Genomic DNA, 18,090 nt, shown 5'->3' on the forward strand with positions numbered 1-18,090 from the left:
TCCGCAGCCATTCGTCGACATCCGTCCATTCTAACCCCGTCGTCGGAACCTAAAGCCCCCTTTCATACCTATTTCTCTACTCCGCTCTGTCATCGGCATCCTTACTAGTCACACCATTGGCACGCATATCTTCCCTAGTTTTACTTGGGTTTACCCAAAAAGTGTTTACCCCCGCTGCTAGGGTCCTACGTAATTTGCTGGTTTACGTAGTACAGTCAACAGCACATCAAGTTACCCAGTCTGAACCTCTATGGCGAGGTGAGCGGCGAGTTTGCAATAAATTTGGGTAGTTTGATGTGCTGTTGACTGTACCACCAAAGGCGATACTCCTTCAAACTTCAGGATGCTCAATTCCATACCATAAACGTATATAAGTACTGCATACGCGTTCGGTCTGCAACGACCCAAGTGTAATTGAAATGAAAGGCGTATTCGTATAAATCTTATATTTATGTGTGATTCCTAAAATTAGGCCTGATAACATAACCATCAGCCATTTTAATGGCTCGGCCCGCGATAGTGGCGGTCAAGTCACGATCGCAATGGTCGGTCATTGAATGGGTGACCACTCATGACATGATCTCGCATCTATTTGTCGTCTGAGCGGGAGTCCTGGTCGGTGTCGCGGTGCTCCCCGTCTAGCTCGAAGTCATCCACCGCCATCGGAGTGTCTGGAATTATAATTTCATCAATATTTGTCAAACTAAAGGGATTCAAAAATATTATTATATATATATTTTTTTGTTTGTATATAGAATTGCTATTATATACTGGCTATTAAAGTTGGTTGGCGAAGTCCATTTATTTACTTGCGTGACCTTTTTTTTTAGTTTTAGATTAAAGTTATTTAGTTTTTAGTATAAGTTTAATTATAATCATTTTTATTTAATTAGTTTCAATATGTGCAAAAAGATTTTACATTTACGTTTTTACAGAAAAATATATATAATATATAATATACTAATTCTTTAAATAATTTTCAAATTAATTATTATGTTATATAATTAGGTTGATTGAATCAAATGTACGTATTTGTGTTCGATTTTTGTTATTATTTTTAGTGAATGATAAAACAAATATAAAACAAAAAAAAAACTTGCCCATTTAAAAAATAAACAAAATCTTTATAATAAACGTAATATATAAAGTATCTGTCGAACAAAAATAGCCAGTGTTATGAACGAATTGCTGGCATACGTCACATGGAGTGTTTGGACGAGTCTATGTTTCAAAAAATAGAAAAGAGAGATCTTAACCAGCACCTACATGTACAAAAAAATTCCGCACTCGACGCAAATCGTATCAGACTCTTAACGTTACATACATAGTTATATATTATATTAACGGAACTTAGCACGGAACTTTTTTTATTTAATGTTGCTGACGTTTCAATTTATTTAGTTAACTTTTATTTCGTTTTATAGATATGGCTAAAAGAAGCTATACTTTGTAGAATATTACTTGATTATAATGACAGATGTCAAATTACTATTTGACATCTGTCAAATAGTAATATTATTATCAAGTAATACTCTACAACATTATAATCAAGTAATATTCTACAAAGTATAGCTTGATTATAATGACAGATGTCAAATTACTATTTGACATCTGTCATTATAATCAAGTTATAATAAGAGCGACAGAGAAATATGTATTATTTTCAAGTATGAAAATAATACATATTTCTCTGTCGCTCTCATTTTGAATGTGTCGGTTCATTCCTGCTATTATATGACTCAAGTTATATTTTACAATGTATAAGCAGGTAGGTTAGGTTTTGGTGCGGGGAGCCAACTTAAATTAAAACAAAAACTTAGCGGTAATTGACCATTTAGTTTTAGTGGTATGGTTAATAGAAAGCCAGATACGTTAGGATACGAGGAGCGAAGCGATAAGCAATCGTTAATAAAAACAAGAAACAATTTGGTCCGTTGGGGAGTTGAGTTTCAGTGGTATGGATACAGAAGCTGGATCGCTTAGGGTCCGAAAATCGAAGCCAACATAAACCAAGAAAAGATTTGGTCCCAATATTTTTTATAGTGTTATAGTGCGTTTTAGTAGTATTGTTGACAAAAGTTAGGTATATTATACTTTTATCCCGATTTTATATTTTTTATCTTGAAATTACCACGGGAGCGAATATTGTTAATTTTTAATGTATGTTTTCTACAAATAAAATGAAATTTAAAAGGTATATGGGCTGGATCAGTCAATAGAATTTTTAAGATCGCGGGACATCAAAATCGGTCAAGTCGTTTTTGAAATAACATAAAAAATAATCTCATCAAAAGTTTATCGTGTTCGCGAGGTCTACGTTCGCGGCGAGTAACAAATAAGTACATAATGAAAGTGGCAATCGACGACTCACCGAGGTGGTCGAGGGTGACGCCCATGGCGCGGCGCAGCGCAGCGCGCGGCGCCAGCGAGCGCGGCGGCACGCGCGCCGCCATCGCGCGCAGCGCCGCGCTCGCCGCGCGCGCCAGCTCGCGCTCCGCCGCACCCGCGCCCGCGCGCGCCAGCAGGGACAGGTGCCACGGCGGCGGCGCTGATAACCTAACACAGAACCGGTTTTTAGTTTAATCCTCTCTCTCTCTCTATTAAACTAAGCCCGGGACTCGCTGTTCTACTTTTTCGTCTTCACTTCGCACAATTTCAAATTCAAAATTATTTATTTAATACTAGCTTTTGCTTTTGCCCTTTTTTTGAAGTAAAATCTCAGTCATTATTTCATCGCATATTCTGTAAGACTGGTAAATATATATGATTCAAATTAGTACCTATCTCATCTTTAGTCTAATTTACCGTTTCCCGCTACGTGTTCCGTCTCGCAACTAGTCCACCAATCCCGCTTCCTGAAATGTTACCTACATTACAGGAAGCGGGATTGGACCAGTTCCCGTACCATTTCCTACATATTGTCCCATCACGTTTTCGCAATATGTCCCGCCCCGTTACCCACTACATGCTTCACCAATTTTCCACTACCTACGTGTCTCTGTCCCATTTCCCGCTACGTCTCCCACTCCCGCTTCCTGCCGACTGCTCCACCAAAGCGTGCCGTCCTTTTTTTTCACGACGTATTACGTCCCGTTTTTTATTAACCACATATGTAAATCAAACATTTTAGTATAAGTTTCCATTATTTTCCTGGAGACACAATTTTCATAATCTACACAATGTATTGTTTTATTTTCCTTTTCTTCCTCTTACCTAAAATTTCAAGTTATTTAACTTCAAAAATAATAATGTTCTATACAAACTAACCCTATATCACCCTCTTTGAAATGGAATTTTCAAAAATCCTTCCTTAGGAGTCGTTTTCTAGTCATCTACTTTCCTGTCAAATTTCATATTTTTAGGCACATACATTATTGCGCCGTATTACTGTGGGGCTAACTTAATTTTTGGGGCCCCGGGCTTTAAGAGGCCCCCAAAAATTAAGTTAGCCCCACAGTAAGTTCGAAACTTGCGTTATGCCTTATTAACTTATCGATACTATATTACGTTTACGTATTATTACTGATGTTAATAATTTAAAAGAAAATCGTAAGTATCGCGATGTAGGGTAAGGTATGAGTACTTTATTTATTTAATTTTTTTACTATTACTTGTTCACACGCTGCTGCATTTTAGAGTAATCTCGAAAAGCGGTTTAAGCAATGATGGTCTAACAACTAATATCCCTCGGCTCCGACGCGGCTGGGGAAGAAACACACAAATCTATGGTTCTTTCACATCTAGCGCGAGGAACTCTAAATAGGTACTAGGCGGACAGACATTTTGGAATCCTGGACTGCCGGAAGTTAAGTTACCTATCATCAGTCGATTGAGAAACGCCGACGTTATGACGTGATATTTTATTTCAAATTGTCGTCGTGTCGATTTGTTTTGTTTTTGTTTGTTTTTTGACACTATTAGTTTGACACATTATTAGTAGTAGATTATGATGATGTTTGTATGTTTGTTGGAACTTGTGACGGTGACCTATCGTGGTGAACGGCATAGTCGGACATTTGTAATTTGCCGGTCTACGCAAAATGCCTTGGTTGTTTTGTAATTTTACTAGGACGAATGTGTTGAAGATTAGTATTGAAAGTCTTTATTAAAAATTGTGTAGTGTCAAGGTCGCGTCGTCCGCTTATATCAGGGGCGCGCGCGCGTGCGGCTTCATCAAAGGCGACATATTCAAGTGTTGTGATTTATTATTAAATCTAGGACGAATGTGTTGAAGATTAGTATTGAAAGTTTCCTGTAAAAAGTGTGTAGTGTCAAGGTCGTGTCGTCCGCCGATATCAGGCGAGCGCGCGCTCGCGTGCGCAGCTTCATCAAAGGCGGCGTATTCAAAGGAAAGTTAGGTATGTTTTTGAAACATTTTGAGGCACAAGATTGAATTGTACTAGGAGACTAGAACTTAAAAAGAGTGTTTGCGGTTGGTGTCAAGTAGGACGGCAATACATCATGTATTGCTGTCCTTTTCTAGAATTAGGGATGTCACTAAAGAAAAATAAATATTGTATTTTTATTTTTGTATGGAAAAAAATATTACAAGATATAAATATTTTTTCATCACCACGCAACTTATATGACCCTTGGGATATGGGCTTGTCACGGCTTTATATACGATTGACCAAACACCTTGTATATGTATATGTTATAAAATATAGTATCGTTGAGTTAGTATCCCATAACAGTCTCGAACTTAGTTTGGGGCTAGCTCAAATGATTTGTCCTAATATATTTATATTTGTTTATAAAAAAATAAAAAATAAAAATAAAACGTTTCAGCTGAATCGTAGATTAGCTTCAAAATTTAGTTGCAAGATTTTACCCGAACAAACATCCACACTAATTAATATAAATGTGAAAGTTCGTATGTCCGTCTTTCGCGTCAAAACGGAGCAACGCATTGAGATGCTGTTTGGTGTGGAGGTGGTGAGCTGGATAGTAAATATCATAGGCTACTTTTTGTTTTTTTTTTAATATACCTATAAAAAATTGTCATATATGCCTATAACGTTTCTCTTCGGAAATCACAAAAGCAAGTATTACGGGATTCCCCCATTAAATCATTCACTTAAATGTCCCGCAAAGCGACAAAAATGACAAACCACGGAGAGAACTGCGTTAGCTACAGTGACAGAGTTAAAAACCTTGGCATTATATTTGACAGTCATCTCTCATGGTCTCCTCAGATATCCGAAGTCAGTGGGAGAATTTTTGCATCGGCTGGCCCATTCATGAGATTAAAAAACTTTCTGCCAATTGATACCAAAATTTCGCTGGCTCAGTTACTACTTCATCCAATCCTCGACTATGCTGATTCATGTTATTGTAATATTACAGAGGAGCACCTCAATAAGCTTGAGCGTCTTCAGAATTTCTGTATCAGGTTCATATTCGGATTGAGTCACTCAAACAACTCAAGTGGCTCCCACTTCACTTTTATTCAGTGTACTTTTTATTCCCACCTCTCCAAAATATCTGAAAGAGCGATCCCAATATCTATAGAAGCACAGGAACGTCCTACCCGATCCGTCTGCACCCTGCAACGAGTTCCAATGACCCGCACACAATTTGGGATTGCTTGGTATTACTTACCCATTGTCTTCATCATACCAACCCTGCAAAGGTAACTCAACTGACGACTGACTTTTCATAGTTTTCCTATAGAAATTCCTTTAATCTTGAAAATATTAATCTCGTTTTGGAAAGTCTTTAAATTTGTTGTAAAAATATGTTGAAGGTAGATACTTAACTGTATTGCCTTGTGTAGATTTTTTTTTTTAATTGCTAGGATTTGGCCTAGAATTAACTAAATCTGGATCCATACTATTGTAGAGAGAATACTATTTCGAATCTTAATTGGTGTCATTTTTCATGTTTGAATATTCCAAAAACAAAGAAATGTCATTTTGTTCAACCTTAGGTGTGGTCATTACTGACCCTTTGGAATTTTGTCATTTAAAACCAACAATTTTCTAAAATAATTCCATTTATTATCATGCTCAATATAAAATTAAATAATTCCAAAACTTAATATTTGAAATTTTACCACATAATAATTAACTTGAGAAACTGCCCGACAAAACCAACTTATAATTGTTGGTTCCAAATTGTAGAAGGTATTACAATAGATTCTAATTGATTCAGGGTGCAAAGTACGGGCCTCAAGAGTTATCTTCCGAATCCGCACCTTCTGTCGAATGCTCCTTTATTAAAATTATCATCTGGAGAGGATTTCGATCGGCTAGAACAGCCGATAGGTAACCCGCAGAGCTGGGACCATCCAACGCCTGCCGGTCTTCATTTTAACCTCACTAATTTACTTAAATTTTTAACTATAATCGCCGATATCAGTCAAGCGTCCTCCTGGGCCCATATTTTTGTAAACCTTTTATTTTATGTAATTGTTCCGTACCTTTCCCTTTTTACTTTGTGAAATAAAATTACTTTTTTACATAAACAATTGTTTAAAATCACACCTAATTCCATTGTCGTTACATGACAATATGGAACGGCAGGCGGTATTATTATAAAATTTAAATTTCAATAGTTACTTATATAGATGCAATTTCTATTATTAATAATTTATGTCATCTCATAATAATATTATAATAAAACGATAAAAATACGTCATAATAAGTTAATTAAATTACATAGTTAATAAATATTTAAAAAATAAGTCAAGAAAAATAATAATTAGTAATAAAAATATTAATATTGTGAATGTCCAATCGATATAATAAATGTCAAAATTATAGTATATACTTTATCGTTTAAAAACTCGTCCAAAGAATAATAGCATTTCTCCGTCAATAAAAGTTTCAATTTTGTTAAAAATATTTTCTCTTTTTGTTCATTTCGTAGGTAGTCGGGTAGGCTGTTATATATTTTAATTGTCATGCATAGTGGACCGGACCTGAACAGATTCCGATTTGAGGAGGGTACCACCAATTTATTTTTCTTTCTTGGAGGATATCGTCGCGGTAAATCTTTTTTTGTGTAAAATTCAGGATATTTACGTACAAATTTACATGCCTCTAAAATATATATCGACGGTAAGGTAAGAATTTTTAATTCTATAAAATGTGGTCGGCACGTATTGGTCGTTTTGAAGTTTTTTGTATAATTCTTACGCATTTTTTCTGTAAGATAAATAGGCGGTCTGCGTCCGTACTATTTCCCCAGAGTATAACTCCGTACATTAGCCAGGAGATTGCTGGGTTTTCCTTAAGGTAAATAAAAAAACTCATACAAAATATGCAATGTACTTTCATTCGTGTCGGCATCTGGTCTATTTCGTCAGATTTATTTCAATTTTCACCGTGCCGACACAATGAATGAACATTGCATTATTTGTATGAGAGCTATTATTTACCACAATAAAAAGCCAGCAATGTATGAAGGCGGCAATATGCTTTTTTGAATACACAAACAAGCATAACGCCATTATTTCATGTAAACACAAACAACTTCTAACTCCCTTTTTATCCCTATAGGGATTGAATTATCAAAGTCCTATGACAGAATTATTCTTATTGACTAACCTACAAACGTAAATCTAAAATTTTATGTGTCTCACTTCAATAATAAGGAAGTTTCATACACTTACACTCCTTATTTCTCCCCTTTCGGGATAGAATTTCGGGATAAAAAGTAGCCTATATTATCCAGACCACAATCCAGACATGGAAAAGATATCATTTTCAAAGTTTAAAACGATTAATAGTCGAAATCGAATTTTCTAATATCGGAATCAGACGACAGGAACAAAATAAGTACCTACCACATCAAGAAAACAATTATGTCCGTGTGAAAACCATCGAAATACTTTGCTATCTTATCAAGTTGCTAAAAAATCTCCATAGCGCGATCAATAAAGGCACAGTGCCTTCTAGTGGGAATGGTGAAAAGCGGGCGTATGCACTCATTTTGTACGTAACTAATTACAAATATAACTTTTTTTTCAGTGATCTTTGATTTTTTCTTATATCAGCATAGTATCCCCTTATTTTATCCCAAATTTCATGATTCTAGGTCATCGGGAAGTACCCTGTAGGTTTTGATTCTTTTACTACACCAGTGAAAATACACCAATTACGTAAAATTACAAATATAACTTTTTTTCAGTGATGTAACTATAAATTAACGATTTTCAGATTATTTCCTATATCAGTACGGTATGCCCCAACTTTTTGCCAAATTTCATGATTCTTGGTCTACGGGACTACCCTATAGGTTTTGATTCCCTTGTGAAATCGCAAAATATGCCACATAAAAGGTAATATTTTTTGATCGCGTTAACATATAAGTTGAGCTGAAAGAGACCGTAGACCTGGGTATTTGGTGTAAATTTCAACTTGATACCTTTACGCGTTCCTGAGAAAAAGGGTCTTGACAGACGGACAGACAGACGGACAACGAAGTGATCCTATAAGGGTTCCTTTTTACCTTTTGAGGTACGGAACACTAAAAATTAATTATCTTACGGGAACCTGACTATTTAACGGGATGAAATGTATCTAAGATGTTAAACCTGGTGTATAAGGTACCTACATACCAAATTTCAAGCAAATCGGTCCAGTAGATTTTGAGTGATTTCAGACAGACAAAAAATTCCAAAACTATATTTTCACCATCTATATCAGTAACCAAGTATATTCCATGAAGAATTAAAAAAAAAAATCCTATGTACAAATTTGGCCTTTCTTGAATTTTATTATATAGAATGATATACATCACTTATTGACGTCAAAAAATCACTTAAATTAAGTCTACTGCCGACTTCCAAAGCGCAGGTGAAGAAGAAAAAGAAGAAGCACAGTCACCGGCATCCCTGTTTGTCGGATCGTTTTTTGTGCAACAAGTGTTTTTACCGCGGACTTGAACTTTATACACTGCAGTGTAATAAAAATGAATAATAATAATAATAATTTATTAGCCATCTGATTTTGCCATTTTGGCACTGCTCATTGCCTCATTGGAAATAATTAATTAACTTTTTAATACGCAAAATCAGCATGATCAATGTCATAAAAAAAGTTAAACACAAACGATTCCGAACAACACAGCAGCAATTTATCATTGAATCTAATATCCGTTACGCGACGATTCAAATCGGCACAAAAATCTGCTGTCATTTTGTATAGAATTTAATGTCCAATATTCAATTCAGCAGTTTTTACTTAATACTAGAGTGTGTATAACGCACCTGTCAGTCTGCTCCTTCTCCAGCTTGAGCAGCAGCTCGTGCGCGCGGCGCAGCGCGGCGCCGATGCCGTAGTCGCGCTGCGCCGCGCTCAGCTCCTCCTCGATGTCCGCCAGGAACTCCACGTCTATGCCCAGCTCCGACAGCGTGCGCAGCTGCTCTATGTCCACCTTCACGTGCTTTGACGTGTCCTATACATAGGCAGTAAACGTGACGAGTCACTTATAAAATCAAAGGAACACGACCGCACTGCGCGACGACAGAGCTAAGCCTGACACGTGACATTTCCTGTCGCCTTTGAGGGCGACGGAGCGATCGTTCACGGTGGCGTTAAGAACTAAACTAACACTGAGATGCGCACGTTTATTATTTTGTTTTAATAGCCTTATTAAATGTATCAATATTGTGCAAAGATTTCTCTCCCATTCCTCGCAGCCATAAGATCTTGAACTTTGCTGCTTTTTCAGCTACATTATATTATTATATTTTTTTATCTATGTTTCAAATCCTATTAAATCTAAAGCAAATTATTTTAAAAAATCCTGTCCGAGAGTTTTACTCTAAAGTTAAAATGTAACAACTAATTTTAAAAATATATGTAATCAGACACAGACAAACCTATAGACATCGTTATCTTCTAATAAACAACTTACCGGCTCCTCCTTGGGCGTAGTCTCTGGCTGTTGTTGTTTCTTATCAGGGAACAGGGCCTCCATGTCGTAGAACAGTGTCCAGGGGGAGTCGGGGGCGAAACGTAGCATTTCTTCGTTGCCTTGACCTGTCTCTGCCGCTGAAGACAAAATAGACAAAATCATCATCAGCCTACCCTTATCCCACTTTATGTGTGGTCGGTACAGCATGTCAGTCTCCTCAAAATCAAAATCAAAATCATTTATTCAGAAATTAGGCCTTCACAGACACTTTTTCACGTCATATTCTAAATTAAATTAAAGTTTACCAAAGCTACAAACTACTAGCATTTCGGAACGACCACTGCTGAGAAGAAATGCCGAAAGAAACTCATTCAAACACTGTTGGTCCCTATTATGCCAGAAGGGCTTACCATTTTTTAAATATAAATTTATGTATAATATTTTACTCCACTTCTCATGTCTGATGTTAACCGATCTGTTACTTCCATTTTAGCCATATCCTGCCTAACGCACTCAATCCACCTATTCTTCGGCGTGCCCCTACTTCTTTTCCCATTCAATTTCAAATCCGTAACATTTCTTACAATATTATTTTCCTCCCTTCCCTTCATAACGTGACCATACCATCGAAGCCTATTTTCGTAGGCCAGCCATAGATTATCTATGGCTGGCTGACGGATTTTTACACACGATGGCTGTATGGGCTTAGATCCCTTTGCCTTTCCATATGGATAAACGAAACCAAAAAAAAAGTTTCACCTGTTTTCATTTCACCGAATTCCACTTATCCTACAGGGTTGAAATTTTCCATGTCGCTTTACTTTCCATGACATTGCATTATTATGACATGATCGGTGCACCCAGGATCGACTTTCAACGAATGAACTCATCAACTGTATTTATATACCATCGGTAAAATAGCATTTCTAACTCAATAAACTCCACTAGAGCCACCTGCGCCGGTACGGTCACGTCTTACATATACAGCCAAATTACGTAAGTGGCGTACGCTAAGTGGAGACGAAAATGTAGGAAAGCGATCCCAGGACTCCGACGCTCAACAGCTGCGGAAGCATTCGGATGAGAATGATAGGTGTAGCCATTCAAACTTACCCAGAGTGTGGTATATAAGATGAGACTCGTCTTTAGTAAGCGTAGAGAAAGTGCTGTCATACGACGGAGCGTACGAACTGAACGGCCCATAATTCAATGGTTTTACGCCCTTTGCTATGTTACGACGGTCTTCCCTTTGCGCTGAAAACACGACGATTATAATACAGCTATAGATAACAAATATATATAGATAGATAATGCCCGCAGTGCTAAGAAGTTTTTGATGCAATATACATACTGATATTGCTCTTTTTCTTGCACGATGGGAGGTATAATCGTAAGTCATACTATGTCCTTTGCAATACATAAAAAAGATGAAAAATATAGCAATGCAAATTTTGGGATAAAAAAACACCCTGTGTTATTCCAGGTTATGTTCTACACATGTAATACATTTCATAACAAAAGTTAGAAAATAAAAAAAAACTTACTATGCAACGTCCCGGTTCCCTGTGTAAGTTTCCCGACCAATCTGCCAATCGTGAGCGGCTTGTCCTCGCCAGACCCTTCGACTGTGTTAGTGACGAGGCACAGGGTCGTTTTTCCTTCGGAGTCCATGCGTGGGAAAGCTGTGATGAAGTGAATATTTTTAATAATATACAGGGTTACAGGTATCAAACGCAAAACCTCCTAGACTAATTGGGTACATCAAAACAAGCAACTTTTATTCTACGACTTTTCGAAATTCGTAGTAATTTTTTTTTTCATATAAAAAAATACAATCTAATTTGCGATTCTACACATCCTAACTCTATGTAATAGCCAAGCAACACGAGACGGAATCGAACATAGGGTTAAACGTTTTATAGAAACGACATTAAAACAAAAAGAAGGAATTTTTTTGTATTTATTACGTTTAGACAAAAGTCGTAGAACAAAAGATGTTAGTCTCTATGTACCTTATGCGCCTTTGGAAGATTATGCTTTAGATACCAGTAACCCTGTATAAATAGTATACATCATACAAACATCTGAAGTGTGGTATATAAAGATGTGTGTGTGTATGTGATGTGATGTGTGGTGGAGAAGTAGAATTTTCAGTAACGGTAATGGACGGTAAAAATCAAAAGACAGAAAACGTATTCAATTATTTTTTCTAAATTAATTTATATCTTGAAGGTGGTTCCGGTGACCACTTCCCATCGGGTGGGCCGCATGCCAATTTATTTGCTCAGTAGTATAAGAAAACAATCTTTTCTTTATCACAAAAAGAAATAAGTAGCTTATAAAAAAGCTGCATGTACTCCGTTTTTAAATGTTCTATGTAGAAATCTTGGAAAAGGTCTAACAGTTTACTTATTCGTATATAACTCTACGACCAGCCAACCCTCTTTGGGAGCGGTATTGTATCCTGTCAGCTGTCAAGGCATTTTATTCCTTCGTCTCCTCTGAGATCCACGGAAAGATGACTGAGTGGTCGTATTACAGGACGGAACTACACGTCGCAAACAACCTCGTGCAAAGTATAAAAGCCTCTCAACCCTCACCTTTCTTAGCCAGCCGCCGGCGATGCATCTCCCTGGCAGCCTCCATCTGTATCTTGACGGTGTCCCCCTCCTCCCCGCGCTCCCCGCCCCCGCCCCCGTCCGACACCACCTCCGCTTCGGACCCGCCGCTCTTGATTGGACTGCTCCGCTTCAGGACTTTATGCTGTTGGGTATGTAAAAACGTATTATGCCGGCGCCACACTATCGACAAAAAGTTCGCAAAACTTGACAATTTGTTCATACATTGCTGTATTTTTATTGCATAAAAAAAGCTCACATACAAAGTAGGCAATGTACGTCGGCATTTGTCGTGAGTTCAACGTGGAGCCGGCCTAATGTAATTGCTGCGATAGCCATAGACACACGATATTGCGCATTCACATTCGTATGTCGAAACTTAACTTCCTCCAACTCCGTGGCCTAATGGTCATCACGCCGGACTGCTACACTGGAGGCCCCGGGTTTGATGCCCGGTCAGATAAAGATGGAAAATGAAGTTTTTCAGATTGACCTGGGTCTTAGATGTTTATTTATTTACACATAATTATGTATCTTTTATCTATTTATAAATAAAAAACTCTTGCGTTACTTAGTGACTGGCTGACTGACAGACAACGTACAGCCGAAACTACTGGGCGTAGGAAGCTGAAATTTGGCATGTAGGTTCCCTAGGGAGTGTAGATGAGCACTAAAAGAGGACTTTTGGAAATTCCACCCCTTTCACCCCACCGAAATTGGCGGATTTGGTATACATTGCTGGTTTTTCATTGCAGTAAACAAAAGCACTCACACTAGCTGTGCAATGTTCACGCATTCGCGTCGGCACGTGTCCGAGTTCGGCGACAGTGTGGAGCTGACATTACGAGACGATTGCGCTTACGAGTAATGTGCAAAAAGACTACGTCGATTCCCGACAAGATATACGTGTACATAGTGAGAGCACATGAGAGATGCAACATGCTAAACTCTCGTAGGAAAAAGGGTTTAGGACTTACATCGGAGTCTTATGGCTGTCGCAGCAATTATATAGTATAAAATTAGTCACAGGTTTCCTGCTTTAAACTATTTTAACTTTGACATTAACCCTTTGCTAGACATTATAGTGTATAATGGCGACAACAATTGATCTCATTTTGTGTCTCGTTCAGTGTCCGCCAAAAGGTTAACTGATGCAAAACTCAATGTGATTGATTATAATATTATATCTGGTCTGAATAAAAACATTTTGATCAAAAGTAAAATAGTTATGAACAGTATTAGGATATACGAAATAATAGGATAATATATAATATAGCTAGCAGTGAAGCTAGCCCTATTTTTTTCAATACGAGACTAGTGGCGTGCAAATGTAAAAAATACTTTTGTCGAAAACCTCTCATGAATGCCATTTACAATACTGGCATTATTATTATGTCAAACATGACCGTTAAGTGTGTCTGTCTGTGTAGGTGCACTGTAGCTCATCAACGGGTGAACCGATTTGGATGCTTTTTTTTATATTTGATAGCTACTTTTTTGGCGGTGGTTCTTAAATATGTTTGATCAAAATCGATTCAGCCGTTCCAAAGTTGTATCAAAATTAATATTGAAAGTTGAGGTTTTTTTAATTTGTCTAACAAACAAACTTGTTTGCCATGTAATGAAAATTTGGTTTAAGTTTATAGCATCACTTGTTATTTTTCGCACTGTGTCTAAAATTATGGCTATTGAACTTGCGTTGAAGCAATTGGCAACTTGGCTGTATATGACGTTGAATCTAATGCAGTCCACATTATATATATATATATATTGCCGATTGATTTTATAAATAAATGTGTATTCTCATAAGTTTTTCTGAGAAAATAATAAACTGTCGGAATCATCAACATTAGAAATTAAATAACCTAAAAAAGTAAATAATAAAATCAAATACTCACACCGATTTTCCTTTTTTTTTTTACATCAGAAAAGCACTACTGTGGGAATTCTTAGATAAGACGAAATAATTTATTCACTTCAACACAAACTCAAAAGACATCCCACTAACATGCAAAAACTCTAGGGAGCAAAATCTCTATTTGGAAAACCGCACAAAACAACACCGAAACCCTTTGTATATAGGAAAGCAACTAATATGCTATGTTCTACGAAACATACTCAGTAAAGATATATATATATGAAAGGGTCACCTTTCGCGCGTACGTCCTAAGAGGCTGCATTGCAAAAAGTAATTTTTATAAACAAGTTTTGTAAATCAAAAAAAAAATTAATAAAAAATGTGGGTAGATTACTTTTTGAATTGAGGACAGGTTTGGGTCGTGGTGCTGTAGTTAATTTATTAAATGTTAAGTATTAAGAGTTTTCTTATGTTATGGCACAAACATCTTAAATTATAATTTTTTAAAATCTTAACAATTATCACAGTGTTTAAAAAGATGATAAGCAAAGTGTTGCATATCTATGTGGATTTAAATTGTAGTGATTAATTCATCGAATCGAAGTTGAAATAAGCAAATAAACCTTACAAATTTGAAACTTTGGCAGTGATTTTACAACCTGATGTCCCAATAGAAAATGCTATTGTTACCTATCAGTAAGCCTAGGCAAAGACCCTTTGTACGACAAAAAAAAATTTACGAGAGGACATGGTCCAAATCTAAAGTTCCATTCGTACTTCGAATATCGGAATTTAGTTACCAAGTATCCAACTAACAATATATAGACGAATTTTTATATATGTTAGACGTATGATGAAGAGTTTAATATTATTAGAACAGCATGTTCACTCACCACGTCCATCTTGCCGATGTCGAAGCCGAGCTCGCGGATGGGGATCTCGTACATGTACGTGAGCAGGTCCCCGAGCGGACGCAGCTTGTGCGGCGTCAGCTGCTTGAGGCCGGCGTGCAGCAGTCGCCGCGCCGCCTTGTGGTACACCGTGCCCGGCTTGTTGTACTTCATCGCGTTGTTACACATCAACTTGAAGTCGCTCTGTTAATTTTGTGTCCGCGCTGTTTACTTCTATTGAAGTGGGCCAGTTAAATGATAGGAATATAAAAACTGGCAAGTTTGGAGTCGAGGATTTCATTAATTTTTATATTTATTTATTTATTATTTAACTTTAATACAAAAACATGTAAAATTATTTACTGAGGCTTTTTCAAACAATCGACCAATAGGTGATACATTAAATTATTGCAGGTATTAGTTCAAAGAGAACTTACAATAAAACAATTGAGTGACTTATACTCATTATCATCAATCTTCTGTTTCATCGTGGAGAAGTCCATAGGCCTCCTGATGATATTGGAGTAATTTGGAGCAAAGTTGTCATTGACAGGCCACGCAAAGAACTGGTTGGGGTCCCGCTTCTCTAGGTTACGAAGCAACTGCTCTAGGAGACGAGATAGAGGCCTCCGTTTCTGACTTGCCTGTAATGAATTTATTTTTATTTAATTAAAACTTTATTGCACATAATCACAAAAAAATATGTACAAATGGTGGACTTATCGCCATATAGCATTCTCTACCAGTCAATCACAATACCAAAATATATATAGCAATTTATTTTAATAGGTGTATTATACTGTTACAATAAGTGAGTTTCCATGAGAACACTAGTCACTTTCAAGTCCCAAGCAACTGCCACATATTTATACTTACTAAATTCAATTATTTAAGACCAGAAGTTTGCAAAATTCATATGTATAATTTACTGTCAATTATCAAGTTACCCTGTATGGACCTCAATATGGTAAAAGAGGGGAATTAGCAATCACTTTGTTAATACATAAAGCGGCAGTGACATGAACAAACACTACAGTGCTGGTAACTAAATAGTACCTTAAGCACACAAGTGCGGGGTTCCCTGTGGGATGCCGGGGAGTGAGGCCCGGGGCCCGGGCTGAGATGCCGCATCAACTTTTTGGCCACTCCCTCATCATCAGTCTCATCATCATCTGACAACTTTATCTATAAATGTTTTAAACATGATAAATATATTAATTAAAACAAATAATAGTTGAAATCTTCAGAAAGGGCACATTTAGACTTTGCTCTTAGATGGAAAGATTCTTTATTAACTGATGCAGTTTATGCAATACAACATTCAAAGTTATGAAATTACTGACTAAACGTTTTTTTTTTTTAAAACTGTTTTGCCATTTCTGTAAGTACAGAGTCTGTCCATGAAAACCTGTTAAAGCCTCCGCTAGATAAGGACAAGGCGTGACAATCCTGCCGGGAGACGGCAAGAGTTGATATACATACCATATCGATTTCTCTTCGTCTTCGTTTCTTTTTCTGCGATTTTGGCTTTTCCTCACATTCCTTATGCTCATCGTTAGCAGAATTGTCTATATCGCTCATATCTAATACTTCTTCTGCTAGACCAAATGAAAATGTTTAGAATACATTTAAAATAATATGTAGGTTTTAAAACAACGACCAACAACCACGAAATGTTTACTTACTACAACTCAGTTTATCTAAATCCTCCATGATTCTGTATTATTTTCAACTTTTTTTACACGGGTTTTAGTCAATTTAACTAAGAAATTCACTAAATAAACCACCAAAAACCGCAACTGCCCTCTTGCTCAACTATCCATTTTGTTTTATTGTCAAAATGTCAATTTCTTTAAGTCAGTGATGTATTTTGTATTGGCTGAAATTACTTCATGTTGTTCATTATTGGCTAAATTGCCAGCCGTTGAAATTTGATTGGTGGCTACATGTAATCGGTGGGGATATGGAATGAAAAAGCATGAAAGGTTTGTACTTCTGCCTGAGGAACTTATGTAGGTACTAAATAGTGTATCAGTCTACCTGAGTCTACCAATAGATGGCATTCTTAAAAGTTTCAATCTGTAATCAAAGATGGCGATACTGTGTTTTATTATATTCTGTAGGCGCATACCATAGCTGAACTCGCACAAATGCCAAAGCGAATACATGAACATTGCGTAGTTTGTATGAGTGCTTTTATTTACCGCAATGAAAAATCAGCAATGTATACTAAATCCGCCAAAGTTTAGCGAACTGTTGCCGGATAATGTGGAATCGGCATCCAAATATGGTTCGTACATGGGTTTCTCATCACATTCTCTACAAAGTGAATTTCATGAACACAAAAAAAAATTACTCGTACGGTACGAGGTACTCAATAACTACTCTTACTCGAAATTCCTCTCCTCATGATGTCGAAGAACCGTGTGTACCTAATATAGGTTACCTGCCAGCCGGCCTGTTGAAGCCTATTACATAAGTTAAGTGTAATAATGACAGCAGTTTCAATTAAGTACCAGCGACACCTGACCATTCATACCTGCGCAACCCGTCAACGACCCCATATCCTCACAGTCACAGATTATATAATGGCAATAGTTAGGCGGCCGTGATCAATCAATTGTATCGTGTGATCGTGCGCCGCGCGCTCTCCCACACGCGTGGCGCACGCGACGATGCGACGAAGGGGGAAGGGTGCGAATTGATGGCGAAAAAAATTGTCAGGGGATACCTTTTCCTTTACTAGGTATCGATCGACTAGTGAAGTGAAGTCAAGGATGTGACTTTGTGACACTACAGTAAGTTAGTGCTTTGCTTAGATAGAGTAACTGTTATCTAAGGTTAGATTGTAAACACAATA

At 37.1% G+C, this 18,090-nt stretch overlaps 1 protein-coding gene across 9 annotated transcripts; it reads right to left on the reverse strand.

Annotated features, from left to right (window-relative positions):
* Positions 1 to 431: 431 nt before the first annotated feature.
* On the reverse strand, positions 432 to 17,076 carry LOC128681600 (bromodomain-containing protein 7-like). 9 transcript variants are annotated; one of them, XM_053765651.2, is made up of 14 exons: positions 16,916 to 17,074; positions 16,713 to 16,828; positions 16,287 to 16,415; positions 15,668 to 15,874; positions 15,234 to 15,434; positions 14,633 to 14,656; positions 12,465 to 12,627; positions 11,409 to 11,546; positions 10,978 to 11,118; positions 9,865 to 10,001; positions 9,215 to 9,402; positions 2,490 to 2,556; positions 2,372 to 2,429; positions 432 to 671 (listed from the first exon to the last, which is right to left on the reverse strand). In XM_053765651.2, exons 1-14 carry the CDS (start codon positions 16,941 to 16,943, stop codon positions 589 to 591), a joined length of 1,680 nt encoding a protein of 559 aa, XP_053621626.1. In that variant the 5' UTR covers positions 16,944 to 17,074; the 3' UTR covers positions 432 to 588. The 9 variants fall into 9 exon arrangements, with proteins under 9 accessions (XP_053621626.1, XP_053621634.1, XP_053621593.1 ...); XM_053765659.2 differs by having other exon boundaries at positions 2,480 to 2,556; XM_053765618.2 differs by having other exon boundaries at positions 2,372 to 2,556; positions 16,916 to 17,075.
* Between the last annotated feature and the right edge of the window lie 1,014 nt (positions 17,077 to 18,090).

This window comes from Plodia interpunctella, chromosome 2, assembly GCF_027563975.2.
Source record: "Plodia interpunctella isolate USDA-ARS_2022_Savannah chromosome 2, ilPloInte3.2, whole genome shotgun sequence".
Classification (NCBI taxonomy): domain Eukaryota; kingdom Metazoa; phylum Arthropoda; class Insecta; order Lepidoptera; family Pyralidae; genus Plodia; species Plodia interpunctella.

Coding starts and splice junctions, on each gene's coding strand:
- LOC128681600 (XM_053765618.2), bottom strand. CDS start 16,943: ATGGAGGATTTAGATAAACTGAGTTGTA. Junction 12,628..14,632: donor TTAGGACGTACGCGCGAAAG/GTGACCCTTTCA, acceptor CATACCCAACAG/CATAAAGTCCTGAAGCGGAG. Junction 11,547..12,464: donor CCGGCGGCTGGCTAAGAAAG/GTGAGGGTTGAG, acceptor ACTTCATCACAG/CTTTCCCACGCATGGACTCC.